Source organism: Myotis brandtii, unplaced genomic scaffold (assembly GCF_000412655.1).
Source record: "Myotis brandtii unplaced genomic scaffold, ASM41265v1 scaffold550, whole genome shotgun sequence".
In the NCBI taxonomy this organism is placed as follows: domain Eukaryota; kingdom Metazoa; phylum Chordata; class Mammalia; order Chiroptera; family Vespertilionidae; genus Myotis; species Myotis brandtii.
Window position 1 is genome coordinate 3436511 of NW_005370043.1, and position 26275 is coordinate 3462785.

Genomic DNA, 26275 nt, shown 5'->3' on the forward strand with positions numbered 1-26275 from the left:
TTGAACTAGCAGATGCTACATGTCCAAGACAGTCTAGGCTCAGGCAGCTTAGTGGATTGGATGGGGGAGGTGAACAGGCAGAGCCTACCTAAGGGTACTCACCTTCTTTCTGGGAGGACTGTGTAAAGCGCACACCTCGGGGATTGACGTAATCCATGTCATGTACAGAGGCAGAATCAGAGTGGTCAACAGGGGATGTGCATTCTTCTAACACTTCAGGGATAGATTCCACTGATGCTGACTGGGCCTTTTCCACATGGGCCCCTTCCTGCTAGGACCAGTAGCAGGGGGATATAGAAGAGGGATGAAGCAAGAGCAACTTTGAACTTACTTTCCTGAAATATCTGTCATCCAAGTGTGTCTAATGGATTTCAGGTGTAGGGGCCAGCTTAGTGGGCTATGAATCAATGGAAGGAATATGATGGACTCAGAAAACATGTCCTGAGGAATCATTGACCTATAATGATTCGAACTCTCGAAGCAATAGAGGCTCTTATAGGCTTGAGATTTGGATCATTATCTTCCAGAAAAAGCCACAGGCAGCTCCCTCACCTTTGCCAAGTACTTCCTATCTGTATGTATAACTTGATAAATCCCATGAGCTAACTCTCACAGTGAGTCATATCATAGGTTTTCTAGGCAGCACAGCTATTTCTAGGAAACGGGGAAGAACCCACCCTACCCCAACCATCTTTTTAGCCAACGCCTGGATAAAGGATCTAAAGGATCAAACTAATTTCCACAGTGGAAGACTGGAGAGGGGCCTTTAGAAATGAAAGCCATACCTGGGAGTCAGGCTGCTCAGGAACCCCTAGCTCACTGCTGCCAGGCTCTGTAGCTGTGCTGTACCCTGAAGAGCCAGGTTGCTCCAGGTCAGTGAGGTCCTCCTTAGAAGTGGCCTGGGAGGAGAACTCCAGGCCACTGTCTGTAGAGGGGCTGACCACTGCTGAGGCAGCTTCTGAACTTGCAGAGGAGATAGGAGTGGGCACATCAATGAAGGGCATGCCACCTGCCAAGCAAAGTAAGTGAGGCTTAAAGAAGAGACACTCTGTGGGAAGCATGGTACCAAACTGGTACCTTTATGGTAGCAGAACTGGTACCTTTATGGTACCAGAACTGTTCTTAGACTGCATACTAATCTCTGTATACACTGGTCTCTACAGTAGTCAGAGTTCCCCTGGAAGGAGAACAAACTTAAGTCACTGCCGAATTTCTAAATGGTCACTGTCTGTTCTTGACCTGGAGTTTCCCATTTTTGCTCTCAGCAGAAAGAAACCAAAGCCCTTCAGTTGGCTGGTCTTCAATGTCAAAATCCCTGAGAGAGAGAGAGAGCCCTGCCTGTTTTGCTCAGTGATTAGAGTGTCAGCCCGCAGACCAAAGGGTCATGGGTTCAATTCCCAGTCAAGGGTACATACCTTGGTTGGATCCCTGGTCCTAGCCCGGGTAGGTATGGGAGGCAACCAGATGATGTGTCTTACCAGTTGATGTTTCTCTCTCCACCGCCCCCCCCCCCTCCTCCCTCTCTTCCACTCTCTCTCTATTTTAATCAGAAGAAGCAACCCAGGGCACTCACCAGTGAAATTAGAGGATAAGGTGGTTCCATTGGAGATGGGTAGCTCTGAACCTGGTATAACTTTGGTCATATGGCGTGGGGGCCGGGGGGATCTCTTCTGTTTTTTCCACTTGGATGAATCACTCATGCCTCCTGCTCTCATTTTCAGCTGGAAATATCACACCTCATTAGCACTAGTATTCAAACTAAAACTTTATCCCTAAAATCTCCCTTCTCTTGGTTCTACTTGTTCCTAGAAAAAGCCTATACCCTGTATCTGTGCCAAAGGAAGAATCTACACCATCAGAGTACATTCCTGCTCCTCTAACCTGGCTTCTACACTGGGCACTTTGCAAGTGAGCCTGACAGCCTCCATGTGGAAGGTTACATTCTGCTTTTAGGTTGGTCATTGATAGGGCCCAGCTCTCACACATCACTTGCTTCCCTGAGTCCTGGGTGGCAATCCTGAGACCTAGATGGTGCCCAACCCTCCTGCAGGAAGGATAAGGGCAGGGACTCTTTTGCCTGGAGCTTTACATCTACAGGTCCTAGACTCTTGGGCTTTCCTCCTTAACTACCTGCAGAAGTTGCCTATTCCTAGTTCTTATCCAATTATGAGAGCCTACTCCTTCCCAGCCAGACTCTTAGCTATTCTGTTGCTTCATGAACTGGGCCATACTCCTCACTGTATGGAATTTCTGCATCAAACTGGTCAAAGGCTCATTCCTTGGAGTTAAGAAGGAGGGACATCTCAATTGGTTTGTGGAATTAAGGATCTAGGGTCATGTCATGCTGTTGCTCTGCTCTCTGCTACTCCCAATTTTTATATATCAACTAGAGGCCTGGTGCATGACATTAATGCACTGGGGGGGGGGGTTTCCTCAGCCTGGCCTGCGCTCTCTTGCAGTCTGGGAGCCCTCGGGGGATGTCCAACTGATGGCTTAGGTCCGCTCCCCAGAGGAGCGGGCCTAAGCTGGCAGTCAGACATCCTTAGCACTGCCGCGGAGGCGGGAGAGGCTCCCGCCACCGCAGCTGTGCTCGCCAGCCGTGAGCCTGGCTTCTGGCTGAGCCACCAGGGGGCAACTCCTGCATTGAGTGTCTGCCCCCTGGTGGTCAGTGCACGTCATAGCAACTGGTCGTTCCACCGTTTGGTCAATTTGCGGATTAGCCTTTTATTATATAGGATTATTATATAGGAAGAGACCTCCTGTCCTTCTCACTGTGGGGTCTTTCTAGATGCAATTTTATATTTTCAGATGGTAAGGCTACTGATTTCTTAGGCTCTTGCTCCATTCCATTTCCCTCTCTCTTGCTATATTTCTATTCTTCCTATAGCTTCCTTTTAGTCACAAAGGAAAATCTCTATCATCTATTGACTATTTTAGGATATAAGTTTTTACGCACTTTCTCCACCTTAAGTTCACAGTGACTTTGTTTAGGCCCATTTTGTTTTCCTAGTCCTGATGCCTTCTCAGTTAGGATTTGAAACCAGTTCCTCTACAGAGTTACACCAAACTGTTCCTAGACTGATGGACCATCCTGAATTGGGCAACAGCAATTCTCTTCCGAGAACCATCAGAATGACTCTAAAGACAGTAGAGGTACGTTTCCTCCCCGACTCTTTCTAAAGGCTGAATATATCTATATTATCCTTGGCCTGTTCAATTCCTTCTGATATTTGGGGAATAGGATCTCTTCCTCAACTTTCCCCAGGTTCTCCAGAACCTGGATAACTTTTGATCCCTTACTTAGAAATGACATAATTCTTCCTTCCCTACCCATAGCTTCACCCGTAAAGGAGAGAAGTCTAGGAGCTGAGCTCTGCCCCTAGCTTTTAGTAACATAGCAATAGCCTTGCATGGTCACTTCCTGTCTATCCATCTCCAAAATGCCTGTAGTCATATGCCTAGAATGGAGCTTCAAGTACTCTGAGCACTGTGGCTAAGCAGGAAATACGATACTCTCTCCAGGAACCATGGAGGCTCATTTGGGTCAAGTTCATGGGGGGAAAAATGTTCTGGAGGTAAGAACCAGCCAAACATAAAGATAGGTAAGAAGCCCAACAGGTCAATGAGGGAAAGTAAGAACCTCCTGGCTTTGTTTGCAATTGTCACTGAGCTCCAGAAAGTACTATCATCTGGATCTACTTTTATAAGATATCCTTTCTCCCCAGGCAGCTCCTCCTACCCATTTCAGGAACTCTAGGTAGTCCTACTTCCACAGAGAAGCCAGTCACTCATTAATATTCCTTCCCACAATAGGATCACTTTTTCCTGTTTCCTTCTCTATCCTCAGCAAAGCTAGCTCCAACCTGATCATTTCAGTGAGTGTTCTCTGCCTCCTGGCTAGAGTAGGGACAAAGAGGCTGCCAGTTCTCACAAATGTCTCAGCCCTTAAAAATTATAGCTGTGCTTCCTGTCCTAAGGTGCTAAGGTAGGGGGTGGGCAGTAGATGTTCATGGGACCCTCACCATCATATTCATATAACTCTATATTACCAAACGACAGTATAAGCTTTACAAAGAAATGGTAGGTCCTAAATTAATAATTATGGCAAAATACTAGGTAACCAATGAAGAGACCTGCAACTTGAGATTAGGCAAGCACACACATGGAACTTGAGGCAATGCAAATGGAAGCAAAAAAAAAAAAATAGGCCTATGGACTCTCCAGCTAGGTATACACACACACACACACACACACACACACACACACACTTCTTTTTATATTCAATGACCTGGATGTCCAAAACCATATTGCTAGCATGCACACTATTGTGATAGATAGCCTAGACAGCTCATACCTCCTTCTCTCCCTCTTCCCCTTAAGGGAGGGATATGGGTATTAGAGTAATCTTTAGCTTGGGCCTCTCCACTAAGCTCCCAAATATCTTGACTTTTAAAGGATAGAGGGCATCTTTGCAGATCCCAAAGTTCTCCCAGTGTCCTGGGCTATCCTTGCATCTGGCTCCTTTTCATCCATCTAGTCTTAAACCTTGGAAAAGCCTCTTTAATGGTAACAAAAAGTAAATGAATAAAAGACCCCAATTAGATGGACTACCCTTTCCTTCCAAACCAAGTTCAGGTATCCAGATAAGAGTCAAGGATTGTGCTTAAGTTCTCTATACCAGCTGTGAGACAGAAAAAGAGTAGAAGAGGAAAGGGTTTTACTTGGAGGTCCCTCAGAGTTCCCCTAGAAATGGTAGATATTAAGCCTCCCTACAATATGTCAGCAGGACCCAAGTTCTCTATCTAGGCTCACTATATGATACACATCACCAGTTTAAGGATTCCTTCCGCCTCCAGGCAAGTAGATGCCCAAGGAAAATTATCAATACTGCAAAGCTACAAACACATGCAACTCTTCCAAAGCCATGCTGTGTTACTAAGGAGGGGTAAGTTGTGCTCTAAACAATGGAAATGGACCCACATATTACGTATAAAAAATAAACATTTAAATAAATAAATATAAAGGGGAGAAAGGAGAGGGAGAGGGAGAGAGACCTTGAGGTTCTTAAAGAGTAGTACCCTCTCTAACTGGTTCAGGGCTTTGGTCTGCTCCCCACTACTTAGCTCCAGTTTGTTGAGGAGACATGGAGAAATCTGTGAAAGACAGGCAAACGAATGATTTAAACAGAGTGAAATAAACTCAGACACAAGCCAACAGGGCACAGGGCAGGAATGGGGATGGATGGCAGGGGAGAGGGGAAGGTCAGGTGCATGCATCAAACAGCCAAGGGTCATCTCCATAGACAGAACCTCTTAGGGCTGCAAGCAGAATCTTCATGAGAGGCCTGTGAAGTCCAGGGCTTCCATTCAAGATAGAAAGAGGCCATTCTTCTGGCCACCATTCTCTTCTACCAGTTTGAGAACCTTCTGATCTGGAGTCAGGCTTGATTTATCTCATCATGACAAGCATGAGCCCAGTCTAATCTAGCATTAGAGTGGGATTTGGGGCATAGACTCTCTAGGCCTTTTAACCTGCTGACAAGGCTGAACCCTGAGGGGATGGTAGGTCTTTCACCTTTACCAACATATATTTTTAGCCCAACCTGATGAGCTTCATCTAGTTTTTTAGGAAGGACTGGCTCACCAGCTTATGTAGTAGGATCAACAAGATAAGCTGGAAAGAAAAGGTTGGAAGGAGAGGTATCTGGGAAAGAATACATTTCTCACTAAAGTTATGATAGCTATTTCTAGCTTACAAACAAATCTGTCTACGCAAAAGCATGTTTTTGCTAAGCAAGGGTATCCAGGAAAATTCCCATCCAGGGAGATCAAGGTTTGGATGAGGGACAGCAGGTCATACCTTCTTCATGTTGGTGCCCACATAGTTCTTGGGTTCTTCTTTAAACTGAGGTAACCTATAGTACAAAGAATCCCGCGGACTGTCATTAGGAATAATAACAATTTTCCCCCTCCATGCCGGCCACAGCCCAAAGATGCTCTGGGACAGAGCATGCCTGTCTCTTAGGAATAGCTAGGAAGGAAGCAAGCCAATTTCACCCTTTTCAGAGCTTCATCAAAGAGCCACAGGATTTGGGGGATGTATGATATAGACACTTTCTAAAAAAGAAGGTAGACATCAGGGCAAAGTAACTAAGTGTAGAGCCTCTTTTCATCCTTAAACTGACTCCTACTCCTTCACTTGGCAAGTATTGCTGAAAACCACAAGATGGGGAGAGGGCAGTCAATCAAAACCCCAGGAGATGGCATAGGATGCGAAGTAAATGGCAGGTTGAAGTTCTGAAACCAGGAAATTGGAGCCAGAGGAGTAAGAAACTCTTTAAAGCAGAGTCCAGGGGCAGATCTAGTCTGCTGATAATAAGGATTATTATTTATAGATCTGAGAGCAAAAAAAAAAAGTCCCAGGAAGAGGCTTAAAAAAAAAAAAGATTATATTTTAGAACAATTTTAGGTTCACAGCAAAATCAAGTAGAAGTTACATTGATTTTCTGTATAACCCCTGTCTCCACATATGCATAACCTATCCCATTATCAATATGCCCTGCAGGGTGGGGGGCTTTAAAGCCTTTGCCTCAGCTCTTCTCAAAGTTATTCTATTGAAAGGAGGTGCAGGAAATAGAAAGCTAGTCATAGTATGAAAAGGCCTCCTAGGACCTAAGTTGAGGGCCTTGACTAGGATAACCAATAGTCTTAGTTTGCCTAAGACTGGGGATTTGTGGGGATGTGGGACTTTCAACGCTAAAATTGGGATAAACTGGGCAAACCAGGATCATTGGTCATGCTAGCCTTGGTCCTTCCTCACAGAAATGGGGCTGAGCTCTAGGAGCTCGGCAACCTGTTCTAGGCTCCCTTGACTTTGGCTTCCTCTCTGGGTTCTCTTTCCCAGCTGCTACCTGTACACAGACACAAGTCTGGGAAGCAGAAAGAGGTCTGTCAGCCTAGATCAAATATCCCTCTGCCTCCTCCTGAGGCCAAGCCAGTTCCCTCCTCCTTCTCCCTTGATTGGTAACCCTGGGCCCAGAGAAGTACCCCCATCCATAATCCCATTGGCCTCTGATGTGGCTGTAGGACTGGCCAGGTCCCTGAAGTGGCTGTGTAGAAGCAGGCAGGCTCAAGAGGCCTGGGCAGCAGGGCTGAAGCAAACAGCAGCAGGTTTACCTTGTGAAGAGCAGCTGCACCATGTCTACGAGAGTGTGCTCTGCGGATTTTCTCAATAACTCTGCACAGGCAAAAACAAATAACACAGGTGTCATTACTTGCCGTGCTATTATCAGGAGGCTTCTCAGAGCAGACTCCCCTCCAAACCTTGTTTACCAAGGATTATGCCAAACTTATTAAAACCAGCTCCATCCAGCTCAGGCCGGCAGCCATAACTTCACTGGCCCACTAGGTGGCACTACTGAGTCAGAAAAAAAGGGGTGCAATGATTGTGTTCTTAGGGATCTTGGCTGGTGTCAATCCCAGAAATCCCAGGGGAGGGAGATTTGGTGCCTGGCCTGAGTTAGTCAGGGATCTATTCTAATTCTTGCTCTGGCACAATGGGCTAAGTTCTCTATTCTAGTTGCAAAACAAACAAGTCAAGTACAGAGAGAATTCTAGACTCCTATGGTCCACAAGGTAGGTGATGGAGAAATCCCAAGTTTTCTGTCTCTCTGGGTTCAGGGATAGCATCCTGTATTCATACTCACAATGGCCCTAGGAAAGGTGAAGGGCCCAATATTCAAGCACCTACCACTGAGCCTCATTTCAAAGCAGATCCGGAAACAAGACTGCATAATCTCACATACAGATTCATTGGTTAAGTGGGCACCCACTGGGGTCAGCAAGAGAGTCCGCAAAACCTACCAGGAAGAAAGAGGAGATACTGTGATAAACAACGCAGGCAAGATGAAGCATAGGGTGTACCTGAGGGGAAAGAAGCTACCTCTTGTTCTTCTAGTCTCCTATGGAAGCACTCGGAGTGAGAAACAGAGGTTTGCAAGAATGCTGATCTTGCTTCAGTTTGGCAGTGGGGTCTCCCAGAATCTTGTCTTGGAAACTGTGTCTTTACTCTGTATGACCCTGACATAGTTCAGAGCTCTTTCCAGCCCTAGCCTGCAAGCCCAACAGATGGATGGCACAGATACAAGCTGCCAGAGATACAAGTGTATTAAGGGCTTCCGGTATTTGATATCAATTCATTCAAAGCTTTTAATTATTTTCCTTAGAAAAAGCTTTTACTTTGGGTACCCGAGCTGCTTGTTTGGAAACAAAGTAGCTCCCTAAGCCCCAGTGGAGTCAAAACACAGCTTCATGCTGCCGGCAGACAGGCAGACTGGGGTAAGTAGAGCCAATGGCATCAGCTCCTGGCCATTAGCCTAACTGCTCTTCCCCTCCATTTACCTGAAGAATTTTCATCAGGACAACCTCATCGCTGGCAGGATCCGTGCCCACAAAACGGGCGTGGGTGACAGCATCTGCCATATTCTCCATGCCCTCTGCTGTGCCCTCATGAGTGGGATCTGTCCAGTGAAAAAGGAAGATTAAATGATGTGGAGAAGAGAGAGAAAAAACAAGACATCCTGTCGAGGAACTGCTTTGAGACTTTGGTTTTCTCCTCTTCAGTTCCTTAATCCATGGTTCCTTGGGCTACCTGAGAATTTTAGCCTATAAACGACTTTAACAAGCTCCTCAGCACAAACTCCACTGTGTAAAACAGTGATTCTCAAACTTAAGCATATGTCAAATCATCTGGAGGGCTTGTTAAAAATATAAATTGCTGGGCTCACTCTCAGAATTTTTGATATAGCAGGTCTAGAGCGAGGCCTGAGAATTTGTGTTACTAACAAGATCCCAGGTGATGCTAACACCGCTGCTTAGGGGACCACACTTTGGGAATCACTGGTGTAAAGCTACTCATTTCACAGAGAAAGGGACAGGAAATATGAGTTGTTGGCCCAGAGTAAGGGCCGAGAAGGGCAAAATCTTTGAATGCCAAGGTTGAAGCCTTTCTTTTTTCATGTGTTTTCTTCAATACATCCCTCTCTGGTTGCTTTTGGAGTTTTGTGTTCAGATGCCACTGAGAAGGGAAGTAAGGGGAGGAAATGGACAGTCACTGCCACTAATATTCATATCTGGGTGCCACATTACAGCAAATCACAGACTTCTTCCTGATTTGGTTTCATTCTTACTTAAAACAATATGACACAGAGCAAGAATCCTGTTACCAGCTTAACTAAACAGGCATTAGGAGAGAAAATGGACAAACTAAACAGGACTGAGAGCTGGCTACTTGGGGAGTAAGAGAGAGGGAGAATTTCAACTGTGAATAAGATAAAGGGAAAAGCTAGAGGTCAATCAGCACCATACTGGAAGCTAACACAAATGTTACCAAGGGGAAAATTCTGTTCCTTTCATGTGTTAAATGTCCACTAGGAGTAGCCAAAGAAATGGCCTCCCCCAAGGCCTACAAGGGTCCTGAGAACTATCTGGATTGTCCTTAAATGGGGAGCATAAGTAGAAAAAAAGGGGGTAGGGACATGACAAAATTTTGTGACTGACAGAAAAGTTGCTCTAGAGATAGCATGCTGTAATACAGGAGCACCTTCTAGTTTTAAGTGGTAGGAATTGTAAGAAATTTTTATCATTTTCTCTATCCTGTTATCTGAAATTATCAGAGTTCTTGAGCCTAAAGCTCAGGGGATGGCTAAGAAACCAGAACATTTCCCTTGCAACAATGAGCCAGAAGACTTTCATTAATTATAAGTGGTTTTCATCTTTCTTTTCTGTCCTGGTTAGTCTCTGACACTTAGTCAGACTGCTTTTGTCCTACATACAACATGCCTTTACTCAGCATCAGGAATGGCTACTTTAGAGGTCATGCAGAAGGAAGCCAATTTCATGATATATAGTATATGGGGTAAACCAGCTCCTTCTATCACCTCAACTCTCCTTGTTTCTCCCAATCAACACAGAAAATCTGAAGGCATACCTTGCCTTATTGTGTTTCATTTTATTTCACTTCACAGATGTTATTTTGTAGAAATTGAAGGCAAGACCCCTTACCAGCAACAATTATGATTTGCTTTATTGCAGTGGTCTGGAACCGAACCCACAATATCTCTGAGGTATGCCTGTACACTCAAGGCCCTTGCCTTAATCCTCTCTCAGCCCTGCCAGACAGTCCTTTTTCAGGCCTCCAGGAGGGACCTTTCCTTGCACAGGAAATCCAGGTCCTTCTCAGGGTCGCATGGTGTTTCAGAGCTCAGTAAATGGCAGCCTTGCTCCCATCTCATAAGGCTCTTGGGGGCCCATTTCTTCCCCTCCTTCAGAAATCTCCCTTATTCAAGTAGTGTAAACTCTTTTTTTAAAAATATGTTTTTAATGATTTTAGAGAGAAGGTGAAGAGGTGGAGAGAGAGAGAGAGAGAGAGAAAGAGAGAAACATTTATCGATCGGTTGCCTTTTGTATGCTCTCCGACGGTGATCAAACCCACAACCCAGGCATGTGCCCTGACTGGAAATCAAACCGGCAACTTTTCAGTGCACAGGTTGATGCTCAACTAACTGTGCCAGGCTCTATCGATCTTTTTGTAGCCCTTATCCTCTGAGCTTGAATGAAGTAGTAAGAGTGACAGGTCTTTAACTATAGTAGACATGGCCCACCAGTAAGGCAGGCAATCAATGGCACAAATCCTGGTCTGGCAGCTGTGTGGGGCCAAATAAAAGGCTGGTCCTTGGAGTAAGACCTAAAATAATCCTAGAAGTCTTGGGCCACAGAACTGAGGGGGTAGTGTCTTCTAAAAAGGCAGCCTAAACAAAGGAGTGTTTGGCTTGGACTCACTTAGCAGACCTTGTGTTCCCCAGGACCCATTCCTTAGAATGTCCTTCCTTGGCCACTCTGGAGCAGACTACAGGGAAATTTGCCAATTTCATCTCCTTTGCCTTCTGGCTTTCATACACTCCTTCCTGCTCCTTTTCTCATGCCCACTGCAATCACCACCTCCAGCATTTTCTTTTCCCACCACAGGAAACTCCAATGACCAGCTGGCTTGAGGTCTCCAATGACCAGCTTGTCTGCCAAGTCCAGGAAGGGGAGAGAGTTACATTAACAGGAGAGCAGGGAAAAGACACAGAGGGCAGCTGCTGGAGGCTGTGAAGAGAGATGGCCTGCAGGTGGTGCTCAGGACAAGGCTGGAAGTAGCTGGGCCTGACATTTGCATAGGAAAAGTATAAAGCTAGGACTAGGGTGCATGGAGAGGCTGGTGTGCCTATTCAGAAACTACCTGACACCCAGGATTCCTGCTGAGGATCTTGAATATGTCAGCTAAGCAAATCCAACTTTCTAGAAAAGATAATCGATTTTTTTTGCCCTAAATTGAAGGCCATTTTTCTTTTTGGCTAGCTTCAGTCTAAGCTTCCTCTTTTCTTGTCTTCTTAGAATCAAAGACAGCAGCCTGTTTTCTATGTTCCTTACCCTTGCACATGGGCTGTCAATAGGGGAAAAGAAATTCAGGATCCTGAGTGACAAGACCAACAAAAACAAATTCAAAAGAGACACCATAAACAAATTCAGAGATAAACAAAAGACTGGATAAAATAATTGGGCTATATTGGGAGAAAATATTTGTAATACTGTGATAGACAATGGGTTAGTATCCCCACTATACAAAAAACTCCTACAAACTGATAGGAAAAACAAAAAACTCAATAAAATAATAGGCAAAGGAGAATAAATTCAAATGTTCAACCTCAAGAAAATAAAAACAACAAAATACCAGTTTTCACCCATCAAATTAGCACAAATAAAGAATACTGACAATATTCAGTGCTGGTGATAGGGTGGGGAAATGGAAACCCTCAAACTGTTGGAAGTGCAAATGCTGTAATCTTTTGGGAAAGCAACTTGGTAGTACCTATGAAAATATAATAAGCACATGACCTTTTAATCCAGAAATTTCAAGTATAGGAATCTGTCATACAAAAGGAAAATTAATAAACAGGATATATGAACAAAGATGCTTATTTCAGCATTTATAATGGCTCAAAATAGGAAACAATCTAAATAGTAAATATTAATCAATAAGATAATGACCAAATGGACTGAGTTATATCTATACTATGGAAATTATATAGCTACCAAAAATACAAAATTTTTTACTAGGGTTGAGGAGAAGAAAAATTTCATTTTGGTGTGATGAAAATGTTTAGGAAACAGATGGTGCTGATGGTTGCACAACATTGTGAATGTAATTGATGCCACTTAAAATGATTTAAATGGCTAATTTTATATTATATGTTTTAAGACAATAAAAAAAGAATATATAAGCTTCCAATTTCAAAATTAATAGTTTCTGGGGATGTAATGTACAGCATGGTCACTATAGTTAACAGTACTATATTGTGTATCTGAAAGTAGCTAAGACAGATCCTAAAAGGTCTCATCATAAGAAAAAAAACTGTAACTATATGAGATGATAGATTTTAACTAAACTTATATTTATACATATATCAAATCATTATGCTGTACACCTTAAACTAATACAATGTTATATGTCAATTATATCTCAACTAGGGGCTGGTGCATGAAAATTCATGCACTGGAGGTCGAGGGCCCTCAGCCTGGCCTGCCCTCTCTCACAGTCCAGGAGCCCTCAGGGGCGGGAGGTGACCCAGTGATCAGGGGAAGGCGATGTCCCCATCACACCTCTGCTGCTGCCACTGCTGGCAGCGCAAGCTGCAGCCGGCCCTGGTTACCTGTGCCTTGGGCTGGCCCTGGGCTGCTGGGCAGCCGCCATCTGAGGCTTGCCTGAGCCTCAGTCAGTGGGGGGTGCAGGAGGACCTGCGGCCCTCCTCGGTGGGGAGGGGACTGGGCGCTGCCATCTTGTGGCTGTGGGCGCTGCCATCTTGTGAGGGTGTGGTAGTCAATTAGCATATTCCCTCCTTATTATATAGGATAAAATGGGGGGGGAGGGGAACCAGGTATATAATTATATAATGTACGTTTTTCAAAGTTAATACTATTTTTAAAATAACATTTAAAAATAGTCTATTGATTTTTATTTTTTAAATGTTTTTATTGCTTTTTAGAGAGGAAGGGAGAGGGAGAGATAGAAATATCAATGATGAGAGAATCATCTATCGGCTGCCTCCTGCATGCCCCCTACTGAGGATCAAGCCCATAACCAGGTCATGTGCCCTGACTTGGCATCAACTACCAACCTCTTGGTTCCTGGGTTGACTCTCAACTGCTGAGCCAGTTGGGTTAAGTTAATACTGTTAAATAAAAAAAGAAAATATGTAGCACATAATCCTATTTTATTTTTTTAAAAGATGGTACTCTTGCCCAGCCGTCATGGCTCAGTGGTTGAGCATCGACCCATGCACCAGTTCAATTCAGGTTGGGGCACATGCCCCGTTTGCAGGCTCTATCCCCAGTGTGTGTGTGCGTGTGGGAGGGAGGGAAGGGCATGCAGGAGGCATAGAGATATTTCTATCTCTTTCTCCCTCTCCCTTCCTCTCTCTGAAATCAATAAAAACATATTTTAAAAAAAGAAAGAAAAAGGAAAAACAACTATGGTACTCTTTATATATTTATATACATGTGCAGAAAAGTTATAGAAAGATTCAAACCAGTCTGTTAACATTATTTACCTAAGGAAAGAGTAGCACTGAGAAAGATAGAGGAGAATCCATTAACTTTTCTTTTAGACACCTCTTTATTGTTTATCTTCTTAAAATAAGCATGCATTACATTTAAAAAATAACTTAAAAATAAACCAAAAAAAAAAAAAAAAAAAAAAAGAAACCAAACCAAGCCCTAGGTGGTGTGGCTCAGATGCTAGGAGAGTCATCCTGTATAATGAAAAAGGAACCAAACCAAACCAAACCAAACCAAACCTCTAAGAGCACCCACCAAACCCTTAACTCCCCACAAAGCACAAAGAAATTAGAGTCCCAAGAAACCTCTCTTCTCTCCTCACTTGCAAAACCTGAATCAATTAGCATGATAAGTAATCAATAATCCTATTTCTCTTCTACAAGGAAATGGATGGCTGGGAAAAACTTTCCAGTATCACCAGCTCATTGCCTAAAGCCTGACCAGCAGGAAAGGCAGGAAATGAAGTGCTTATGGTCATCCAACAAGCCTGGTCTCTTACCTATGAGTGCATAGGACAGGAACTTGTTGACAGAGGTGAGCGCCAGTCCAGTGATAGGCCCAGTGGTATCTTCAGAGCGAATCACTTCCAGAAATGGACGAAGGAATACATTGGGCTCAATTTCTGAGAGTTCTGCAAGAAAAGAAAGAGGAATGAACAGGTGCCATCTAACAAAAAGCTAAACTCTAGAAAAAGGTCCTTCTTATTTGTGTCATGAGGCTTGAGTTCTTAGTCGCCAGAGCAACATCATGGTTTTGAAATTAACAATAAAATGGGTCATATAGATTTTATGTTATGTATCTATTTCCACAATTTTTAATTCCTTAATATCATCAAATATTGCTGGGTCAATTTCCATGTCCATCCTCCCTATTGATGAGGTAAACCTCATCTTGGATACAGCCAATATGGTCAAAGAAATCCTGGGGTGAGCTGTTGTTTTTGTCTTTCGCTGTTATGATCAATCACTTTTCTTAGAGATAAAGAATGTATAAGCACATCTTAGGAAGATGGGGGGAAACCTTGAGGTTTAGAGAACCTTGCTAAAACAAACAAACAAATATACATACGTACATATATACATAAATCTAACAAGAACAAAAGGTTATACAGTCCTTACCCATGGAGGCAGTTTGTAATTTTGGATGGTCCTAACCTCTCTCCAGCCTTCTTTCTGCCTACAGCAAGCAGAGAGCTAACTGCCCTGAGATGAAGGGGAAATTCATAATCTTTATTTTACAGATGAGAAAAACAAGGCTCAGATAAAATAGATGATTGGCCCCCCAAAATTATACAGCTAATAAGAAGCAGAGCTGGGATTTGAATCCAGTCAATAGAGTATATGGTTGTAAAACCATTACATTTATTCTACCTAATTACCAGCATATACTCCTGAATTTAGAAGGTCTAAGAAGTTATACTACACTGGACTTGCTCCCTACCCTACTTTGCCCAGGGTTTAATTTGTTTTTCTAGAGTATGCTGTGCTTTCAATCAGTCAAAGACCAGCTCCCTGAAAGACTTCCTAAATAGGCCAGAAAGATTTAGGGACAACATCAAGGTTGCTCACCTTTAGAGACAAAAGAAAGCTAGGCTTCCTAAACACCTTCATTTTCATGCAAATGCAGAAGCTTCTTCCCACTCAATTCCTACCACCACCACCCGGTGGGTAAACACTCCCTGGGCCGGCTGCTCCTCAGATTAATGCTTTAATTAATTGGCAGATTGAGTAGCATTTTCCAAGCTTGTCTGTTCAGTGATCACATCAGCTGTATAAAACCTGCTTCTCATCCCCCACTACCCCCACCTAGAGCTGTACAATTCGCAGAAGAAAAACCTTTGTGTGTGTGAGGTGGTAGAGTGTTGAGATGCAAGGAATAGAAATATCTGGAAAAACTGAAAAATATAAAACATTTTTTCTTATCTTAATAATCTTAACATTTTAAATACTTTTGAAAAAGCACATTAAAAGATTTAAAGTAATCTAGAGTTGCTGCTTTAGGAACACAACTGTATTATATATGATTTGGTCTGTCATTTAAAATATATTTGGCATAATTTGAAATATAAAAGTCTAGATGGGAAAAAACCTTTGAGAGGTGGGACAGGGTACATTTCTTCTGAGCTTTCATACAATTGCTATTATTACATTGCTTCATGTCTTCGTTCATAGTGAAAGACCAGGGCAATTTTATAGCCATGATTTGATACTTTCAGAGCAATGTATATTCTGCCTCTTTAAAAAAAAGTTTTTAATTTTGTAAAACTGTCTCTTTTGAGAGTTCAACAAATTTTAACGCACACATAGATCCCTGTAACCACTGTGGCAATCAGGATATAGAACAGTTTCATCACCCAGAAAACTCCTTCTGTTATCCCTTTGTAGTCAGTCACACCCTTTTCCCCCACCCCTAACCTTTGTCAACCACTGACCTTTTCTCCATCACCATAGTTTTATCAGGAAGTTCATATAAATGGGATCATACAGTATGCAACCCTTTGAGACTGGTTTCTTTCATTCAGCATGATGCCTTTGAGACTTGTCTAAATTGTTGCATAGACCAACAGAGCTGCTATAAACATTTGTGTACAGATTTTTATGTGAAGAACATTGGTATCTCAATGTGGTTTAAATTTGCCTTTCTCTAATAGCTAGTGACATCAAACATGTTTTTTTGTGTGCTTATTTGCCATCCATGTATCTTTTTTGATGATGTGTCTGTTCACATCTTTTGCCCATTTTTATTTTATTATTTTTTTTATTTTTATTTTTTTAAAAATATATTTTATTGATTTTTCACAGAGCGGAAGGAAGAGGGATAGAGAGTTAGAAACAATGATGAGAGAGGAACATCGATCAGCTGCCTCCTGCACACCTCCTACTGGGGATGTGCCCGCAACCAAGGTACATGCCCTTGGCCGGAATCAAACCTGGGACCTTTCAGTCCAAAGGCCAATGCTCTACCCACCGAGCCAAACCGGTTAGGGCCTTTTGCCCATTTTTAAATTGAATTGTTTGTTTCCTTACTGTTGAGTTTAGAGACTTCTTTGTCTATTCAGGATAATGCAAGTCCTTTATTGGCAATACAATTATTTACAAATATTCCTCCCAGTCATCTTTTTAATCTCTTAACAGTCAGCATCTTTCACAGAACAGACAATTTAAAAATATATATATTTTATTGATGTTTACAGAGAGGAAGGGAGAGGAATAGAGAGTTAGAAACATTGATGAGAGAGAAACATCAATTAGCTGCCTCCTGCACACCTCCTACTGGGGATGTGCCTGCAACCAAGGTACATGCCCTTGACTGGAATCGAACCTGGGACCTTTCAGTCTGCAGGCTGACGCTCTATCCACTGAGCCAAACCGGCCAGGGCCAGAACAGACATTTTTATTTTTGATGTAGTCCAGTGTATCAACTTTTTTCTTTTGTGTATTTGGTATCTAAGTACTCTTTGCCCAATCCTAGGTCACAGAGATTTTTCTGTTTCTTCTAAAAGGTATACAGATTTGCCCTAACTCAGCGGTTCTCAACCTGTGGGTCGCCACCCCTTTGGGGGTCGAATGACCCTTTCACAGGGGTCGCCCAAGACCATCGGAAAATACATATATAATTACATATTCTTTTTGTGATTAATCACTATGCTTTAATTATGTTCAATTTGTAACAATGAAATTGGGGGTCACCCAACATGAGGAACTGTATTAAAGGAACTGCATTAGGAAGGTTGAGAACCACTGATCTAGAGTATTTTATTTTGTTTTTCCTCTATAACGTTAATCTGGTAAGAAACTTTTTGAGTGATACGAATATGTGAAAAAGTGAATAAAGATAATAAAGAGTTTCTAACAAAACTAGTAAGTCAATTTAGATATTTTCATTTGTTTACTTTTATAATAGCTACTATTAATGGAATTGCCATAGGTTTCGGGCACATCCCCAGTAGCGGGTGTGCAGGAGGCAACTGCTCGATGTTTCTCTCTCATCGATGTTTCTAACTTTCTATCCCTCTCCCTTCCTCTCTGTAAAAAAATCAATAAAATATATCTTAAAAAAAAGGTATACAGATTTATGCTTTTCATTTACATCTATGATTTACTTTGCGTTAATTTTTATATAATATGTGAGGTTTAGATAGAGGGGTTTTTGTGTGCACATGGATGTGCAATTGTTCCAACACCATTTATTGAAAGGAATTATCCTTTCTCAATTGAGTTGTCTTTGCCTTTGTCAAAAATCAGTTGGCTATATTTGTGTGAGTCTACAGACAGTCCTTGGGTTACGTTGCCATCTCTCATTTAATTATATATAAAAAAAATTCTATCATTTTGACGTATGTACATATGTACTTTATGTTTTTTATTATTTATTTACCACAAGTAAAGGTCAGGAATTGTTATCTTTCGTTAAAATTTTTTTTTTACTGTTTCACTTCATTACTGCTGTGTATGTGCTCCATGTGAGTGACGTAGGTGCTTATGTAGGTGGGTTCCAACTTACGGTGAAAATCGCGTTACGTCACACCTCACACCGTAGGAACGGATCTCCAATGTAACCCAAGGACCTACTGTATTCTGGGTTCTCTATTCTGTTCCATTAATCTTTGTGTCTAACTCTCTGACACTACCACAGTCTTGATTACTATAGCTGTATTCTAATTCTTAAAATCAGGTAATATAATTCCTCCAACTTTATTCCTCTTTTTTCAATACCATTTTCAGTATTCCTTGGCCTTTCCATTCCAATTAAAAATTTTTATTTATTGATTTGAGTGGGGGGGCAGATAGAGGGAGGAAAGAGAAAGAGAGAGAGAGAGAGAGAGAGAGAGAGAGAGAAAGAGAGAAAGAGAAACATTGGTTTGTTGCTCCATTTATTTATGCATCCATTGGTTGATTCTTTTATGTGCTCAACCTTGGCATATTGGGACGACACTCTAACCAACTGAGCTGCTTGGCCAGGGCTTTCCATTTCAATTTTAAGATAAACTTGTCTACATTTACAAAAAAATATTGCTGGGCACTTGAGAGGAATTGCATCAAGTCTATAGATCAGTTTGGAGAGGAATGATAACTTTAGTATGTTGTGACTACCAATCCATGCATGGTATGTCTCCATTTATTTAGATCCTGATTTCTTTGATCAATGTATTATAGTTTTCAGCATACAGGTTCTGTATATGTTGTATTAGATTTATACCTAAGTATTTAATTTTATTTGGCGTGTTTGTAAATGGTATTATATTTTAATTTCAGTTCCAGATGTTCATTGTTAGTATACAAAAATAGATTGACTTTTGTGTACTGACCTTACTAAACTCACTAGTTCTAGCTTTTTTTTTTTTTGGTAGATTCCTTGTGGTTTTCTATATAGATAATTATGTTACCTGCAAGTAGTGACAGTTTTATTTCTTCCTTTCCAATCTGCATGTCTTCTATTTCCTTTTTTTGTTTCAATGTACTGGCTAGGAATTCCAGGACTCTAAAAGTAGACATCTTGCCTTATTTCCAATTTTAGGGTAAATGCATTTAGTGTTTCACTGCACAGTATGATATTAGCCATAGTTTTTTGTAGATGTTATCATTAATGAATGTTATATTTTGTCAAGTGTCTTTTCTTCACCAATTAATAAGATCATGTGGTTTTTCTTTTTTAGAATGTTAATATGGTAGATTTTCAGACAGAGAATCAGCCTTGGATTCCCAGGATAAATCTCACTTAGTTTTGATATATTATTATTTTTATAATAGAGGCCCAGTGTACGAATTTGTGCACGGGTGGGGTCTCTAGGCCTGGCTGGTGACCAGGGCCGATGGAGGCTGTCTCACCCAGTCCCAATTAGGGCTGGGCTGATCAGGGCCTGCCAGCCAGGGGGAGGGACAAGAGGAGGGATCGCAGGAGGTTGGCCAGTCGGCTGGGGGGAGGGACCGCGGGAGGTTGGCCGGCCAGCCAGGGGGAGGTACTGGCCAGGGGGAGGGACCGCAGGAGGTTGGCCAGCAGGGGGGAGGGACTGCAGGAGGTTGGCCGGTGGGCTGGGGGGAGGGACCGCAGGAGGTTGGCCAGCAAGCCAGGGGGAGGGACCGCAGGAGGTTGGCCAGCCGCGGGAGGTTGGCTGTGGGAGTGCACTGACCACCAGGGGGCAGCTCCTGCATTGGGCGTCTGCCCCCTGGTGGTCAGTGCACATCAAAGTGACTGGTCAACTGGTCATTCTGGTTATTCGGTCATAACGGTCGCTTAGGCTTTTATACATATAGATATTGCTAGGTTTGTTTTGCTAATCTGCTTCTTTTTTAATATATTTTTTATTGATTTCAGAGAGGAAGGGAGAGGGAGAGAGAGATAGAAACATCAATGGTAAGAGAAAATCACTGATCAACTGCCTCCTGCATGCCCCCTACAGGGGATCAAGCCCACAAACCAGGCATGTGCCCTGGCCTCCCGGTTCACATGTTGATACTCAACCACTGAACTACACCAGCCGGGCTAATCTACTTCTTAAGATGAAAGAGCTCAATATGGCATTGAGAGGCTTGGAGGGGACAGGAGTAATACCATACAGAGTCTTGGAGAAAGTCCCATGGAGAACTCTCTGGAGGTTCTGGGTGTGATCCTCATACAGTATACAATCCAGTAAATGGACAAGGGATCATTAATCTCTTTCCTACCAATAGCCAGGCATATGATACCCAAGCTTATCTGTCAAATTAGGCAGACAGAATCTGTGACTGCCAAAATACATTAATTTTAGCACTCCCATTCTATGAGTCAATGCTTTATGGAGACAGTGATAGAAAACTAGAAGGGGTGGACTTTTTAATGAGCTTACCAGGAACCTTCACTATCACCCTCACTCCCCCACCCCTCCAAAAAAAGAGAATCATGTATATGAAATTAACTTTCCAGAGAGAGTTTGATGTACGCAGAATTGGAGTTTTGCTCTCTAGGTTCAACTGCTGATTGCCAGGAATATCAGAGAAGCTCTCACAAAAGCAACTCCTGCAGATTTTGGTGGTGGAGGGACATAGTAGGGGAGGTTGTGCTCCGAGCAGGACACCACTAGTAAGAACATTTCTAATTTATAAACACATAATTTTTAAAAACCCTAAAATTTCTATTCATAATCTGGTAAGATGTTTGGATGGCCTTCTAGAATAGTACTTCTCAAACTATCTGTGGTGAAGGGCCAGTTGTTGTTTTTTCCTTTATGCAATCCATTGCAGACCTATAGTTTTATAAACTACAATAAAATGAATTACTAGAAAACAAAAATTAAAAAACAAAGACATAATACAAACACCACTTTTTTATTTAGAATCAATATACATAAAGTTACTCTGTCAAGATGTTATAAAAATTTCTAAGTGCTTTCTCTCAATTCCTATATATATATCCCACTGTGTACCAAGCAGCAGTAGTTTGTGAACCTGATATGGTTTACAAATTATACTTTGAGTAATAGTGCTCTACAAAAATAAGCCCTAATTTTCAAGAAGTCATGCCAGAAAACCCTCCAAATCCTATGATTATTATAGTTAAAATAGGCACTAAAAATAATTTATAAAGGAGGTAATTATGATTTAGGAGATTCAGTAAATTTTTTTTCAAATATATTTTTATTAATTTTAGAGAGAGGAAGGGAGAGGGATAGACAGATAGAAACATTGATTGCCTGCCTACTGGGGATCAAGCCCGAAACCAGGGCATGTGCCCTGACTGGGAATCGAATTGTGGTCTCCTGGTTCATGGGCCAGCTGAGCAGGAGGTTAAGTAATTTGTACAATTCCACAAAGTCAGTTAGTGTTGGAACTAGGACTAGAAGTTGAGAGCACTCAATAAAAACATGAGCTTTAAGTAGGGTTCAAATCCCAGTTCTGCAATATCATGGCTGTGTGAGAGATACTTAACTTTTCTAAGTCTGTATTTTATCACCTGTAAAATGGGTGTTAGAGAATTTTTAAAAATAAAGAACAACAGCCCTAGCTCATTTTTCTCAGTGGTTAGAGTATTGGCCCATGGACTAAAGGGTCTCAGGTTCAATTCTGGTCAAGGGCAAGTACCTCGGTTGCAGGCTTGATCCCTGGCCTGGTCAGGGCGCATGTGGGAGGCAACCAATCGATGTGTCTCTCTCATATTGATGTTTCTCTCTGTCTCTACCCCCACTTCCATTCTCTCTAAAAATCAATGGAAAAAATATCCTCGAGTGAGAATTAACAAAAATAAATAAGTAAATAAATAAATAACAACAGCTAACATTTATTGAGCATAGACTATATGCCAGGTACTGCACTCAGCAATTATATTCATTATCTCATTTGATGCATGTGAAACATGTGGTACAAGTACATGGGATAAATTAAATGTGCAATAAATATAACTAAGATATTATTATTATAGTTTTTTAACTCTAGAATCCCAGTCCAATTTTCTTAATAGTGCAAGGTACTATAAGTTTGGTTTAAGATTTAAGTAAATATCTAAAACTTCAAAGGTGAGCCTTCTACCTTTGATTATTAAATCTTAAAGGGATACAAGTTAAGGATGTTATTTATATATGGTACAATTTGAAATAGCTTCTAATTTATTTCACTCCCCATTTTTATTGAATTTATTGGGGTGACACTAGTTAACAAAATTATACAGGTGTCAAGTGCACAATTCTACAACACATCATCTGTACACTGTATTGTGTATCATCACCACATGAAATAGCTCTTTTAATTTCTGAGGGTTTCAGCTTTATCCAAGGTATATATACAAGTTGTCAGAGAAAGGAATAGGCTTCCTTTTTAAAATGAATGATTTAAATGTTCACCCTCCTTTTAGAAGAGAGATAATTAGCAGCTACCATTATTGCCTTGTGCCATAATACGTGCTATGCAGTTTATATACCTTCTCTGTTCATAATTACTTCCATTTTGAAGATGAAAGTGAGACTTAGAAAGGTTAAGTAGATGTACCCACTAAGATTATATAACTAGCAAGTGGTGAATATAGGAATCAAATCCAGATTCATCTGCCCAGTGGGTGTGGCTCGGTTGGTTGAGTGTCAGCCCATGTACCAAAAGGTCACCAGTTCGATTCCCAGTTAGGACACATGCCTGGGTTTCAGGCTTGATCCCAGGAAGGGGGCGTGCAGGATGCAGCCTCTCTTATCCATGTTTCTATCTCTCTCTTTCTCTCCCTTCCTCTCTTTCTAAAATCAATAAAACATTAAAAAAAAAAATCCAGATTCATCTGATCCCAAAATCTGTTTTCCTAGCCATTCAACTCTATTCCTTCCTATGAAGCCAGAACAGATAAGTTTCTGGTTTCTACCTCCTGACTCAGCCTGCCTGGGGCTGAGATTCAATTGTCTTGATCTTCTTCAGAAGCCTGAGAAGAGCTGCTTGAGTTCTGTGGAAAAGTGCCATAATGCTGCTCATAGTAAGGAGGCTGAGTAATTTCACAACCAAGGAGACATCTGACACCCCTGTCAAGCAGCCAAACTCCCACCCTGGAAGGCTGTCAAGCTCAAGGCACAAATAGTCCAGTACACAGAGAGTGCAGATCAGGTAGAGGGGTGCTCTGAAGGTGACTGGTTGATGTTCTAAGATGGAAAGAAAAAAAAAGGAATGGGTACAAAAAAGAGTAAATTAACTCCCCAATGGAGAAAGAACACTTGGGATACTTTTACTACTAGGCCATTAAACACACACACACACACACACACACACACACACACACACACACACACACCTGCTTCTAAAATCAAATCCAGGTCTAAAATTTTGGCTAGTGAGTGCCAAATAAGAACAATTACAACAAGAATTATTAAACCGTTTCTGGAGAAGCCCATAGGCCACTTCAACACAAAGCAAAGTAAAAACCCTTTAGAGATGTCTTGGTGGTGTTCTCCTCAACACCAATGAGCAGAGAACTCAACTCCCTATATTTTTACCACATTAAAACAGAGAAGTCCCTTAAGCCTCCTGTCTTCTCAAATGATAAGGTGAACTGTACGTAAGGGGATGAATCGTGACACTGTTGTCTCTTTTCACATCAGAGCTGTCACCCTCTCCAATAACCTGTCAGAGGCCTCACCACATGGCATCAAGCACTGCCCTTAGACAAAAGGGAACACTCTCTTCTTAGCCTACACAGGGGCAGTCACCATCCTTCCAGGAGGCTTGTGTTGTCCAGCCTGCAGCAGCCCTTTCTCATCTGGCTAGCATTGGCCTGGCACATTCCTGAGCCAAAATGCACACATAAGCTGCTTTCCCTGGTAGCGAGGCTCTTCACTCCTGAGTGATTATCAAGGGTGGTTGGGCATTCTCAATTGCATTACGCTGACAAGGAAAAAGGCCTGTGGTATATTATTTCAACACATTTGGCTCCAGAAATGCCTGTCTCGACCCTTTTGCCCTGAGAGCCTACTTCTCCATTCTTGCTTTCTAGAAGGTCATCAACCTGCTTCCATCTTAGCTCTTCATCCTGCAAATATTGGCTCATATTCCTGGAGACAGAATATCATCATTCACAAGGTGTCGTGTATAACAGACTAATAAATCAGAGCACGATAAAAACAGAATCCTAGTTCATTTACCCCTCTTGACATTTCTGTATCCAGAGATATAGGACAAAATTATTTGAGCACAAAAAACTTTTTGGTTTTTGGCTTTTATGTCTATGCCTGCAAATTCCATTTTAGAAGAAAAGTGTTAGGCCCTCATGTTTTCCTTTTCTGACTATGCTATACCCAGAAATATTTCTTATAAAAGTAAAAGTAAGATTGAGAACTATCTGCAAATGGAATTTCTGAGATACTGTAAGTTTAGTAGAAAGGAGCTGTGCACTTTTTGGTCACTAGGGGACATCAAGAGTAGTGGTCCAAAGGATGAGCAAAACTAAACATTGGTGAAGCCAGAGCCTCTGGAATAGCGGTTCTCAACCTGTGGGTCGCGACCCCTTTGGCGGTCGAACAACCCTTTCACAGGGGTCGCCTAAGACCATCCTGCATATCAGATATTTACATTACGATTCATAACAGTAGCAACATTACAGTTATGAAGTAGCAACAAAAATAATTTTATGGTTGGGTCACAACATGAGGAACTGTATTTAAAGGGCCACAAGGTTGAGAACCACTGCTCTGGAATATCTGCCACACCTTCCATCCCTTTATTTCCAGACCTTGAATGGTTGGTCAGGTGAGGACTTAGGATTGATCTCAGAAACTGACTTGAGAGAAGACTGCCAAAGGGCAGCTTTTGAAGAAATGTTATCACATAGTGGAGGCTTAAGGGTCAAACCCAAACAAGCCTTTGCAACCCTGCCTTATATAATAGGAGAAATTAAATAAAGAAATGCACTAGGCCCAGTCTTGGTCTGTCACTAATTATGTGACCTTAGGCAAAACACTTCACTTCTCTGGGCCAGTTTCCTCATCCATAAGGATTTCCTGAGGAAAATAATGGTGGTGGTGGTAGTTTAATTAAATTATTTAAGGCTTCTTTAGATCCCTAAAACTTATTCTAAATGCAAAAACAGTTTGGGAGTAAATGTACATGAATGCAGACAGTATGTTACAAAGGTAACCTGGGGAGAAAGCAACCCACAGTTTGTTTGTCTAAACTCTTGACAGTGGGCCTCTTTTTTCAGCTACCACCCAACAGTTTCCCAGATCTGTTTTCTTTTCTCAAACACATGCTTAGTTTCTTAAGGTGCCTTTAGAGAGAGAAGGGGGAGAGATAATATTTGATATTATGACCCTTTAAGAGACAAACTATGGCAATGGCTTAATTACTATTGCATTGAGGCACAAGGGGGTGTCCATTGGCCCACCTAGGGCCAGCAGAAGATAATGGTATCAGTCACCTTACACTAAGAAAGACAAATTACTCCTAATGCTTGATCCTTTAAAAAACTCTTTAAAATGAAGTATTCATTTTTCAGATGGATCTATCTCTTCAAAACCAACCCAACCTGCTTTTTATGCATACAAAAAATTTAACTCTCTCTCTGATTAAACATGAACAATTCCTGTACTTACACAACTTGGGGTTTTATTGAAAGCCTGAAAAAAAAGTGATTAGAATCACAATTTGACTTTCCCCCCTAAATTGTCTTTGATAAGCAATTTATAGAAAGGTAATGAGGTCCCAACCTGAGCCAGAGATGACAAAAGAACTCTTCTTCCCTAGATAGCTGGCCCAAAAATGTTCAAGATGACCAAGAAAGAAAAGGGTATTTGGCATTTATATGTTTTCTGGCTCAAACACTTTCTCAGGACCTTGGCCACCTCTCTGTGCCTACACAGGTCCACCTCTCCTTAGGGAGAGGATAGGAAGATTTCTTTTTTCAGGATTGAAATCCCTTATAGCATGTATAGTCAATAGCAGGCTGCTTTCAGTAAATCTCTGCTCCGGAAATCACTTTGCCATCTCCTTCTTGTTGAGTAGGGCCACCCTGGTCTGCCTGAAGTCAGATTTATCATTCACTTTCAGAAAATAAGATACGCACTTAAAGGCAGCATACATATGGGAAAATTAGTCTGTTGCATGACTTTCTCCAATATGATGTATGAATCCTGATTGGAAGAGAAATAAGCTTCCCACCTTTGGCATTCCTGCTAAATAGCTAAT

General features: G+C 41.8%; 1 protein-coding gene across 9 annotated transcripts in view; it reads right to left on the reverse strand.

Moving 5' to 3' along the window:
* Nucleotides 1-26275, reverse strand: part of GBF1 (golgi brefeldin A resistant guanine nucleotide exchange factor 1) — a 125128-nt gene that overhangs the window by 18429 nt on the left and 80424 nt on the right. For 2 of the 9 annotated variants that reach the window (XM_014549408.1, XM_014549406.1), the window contains exons 4-12: nucleotides 14155-14286; nucleotides 8400-8518; nucleotides 7750-7858; nucleotides 7176-7236; nucleotides 5860-5914; nucleotides 5055-5153; nucleotides 1574-1721; nucleotides 786-1009; nucleotides 103-271 (exon numbers count right to left, since the gene is read on the reverse strand). In XM_014549408.1, the coding sequence (XP_014404894.1) occupies nucleotides 103-271; nucleotides 786-1009; nucleotides 1574-1721; nucleotides 5055-5153; nucleotides 5860-5914; nucleotides 7176-7236; nucleotides 7750-7858; nucleotides 8400-8518; nucleotides 14155-14286 (1116 nt within the window). Of the gene's footprint in view, nucleotides 1-102; nucleotides 272-785; nucleotides 1010-1573; nucleotides 1722-5054; nucleotides 5154-5859; nucleotides 5915-7175; nucleotides 7237-7749; nucleotides 7859-8399; nucleotides 8519-14154; nucleotides 14287-26275 lie in introns of those variants that run through there. The other 7 variants (XM_005878257.2, XM_005878258.2, XM_005878256.2 and 4 more) reach the window with 5 other exon arrangements.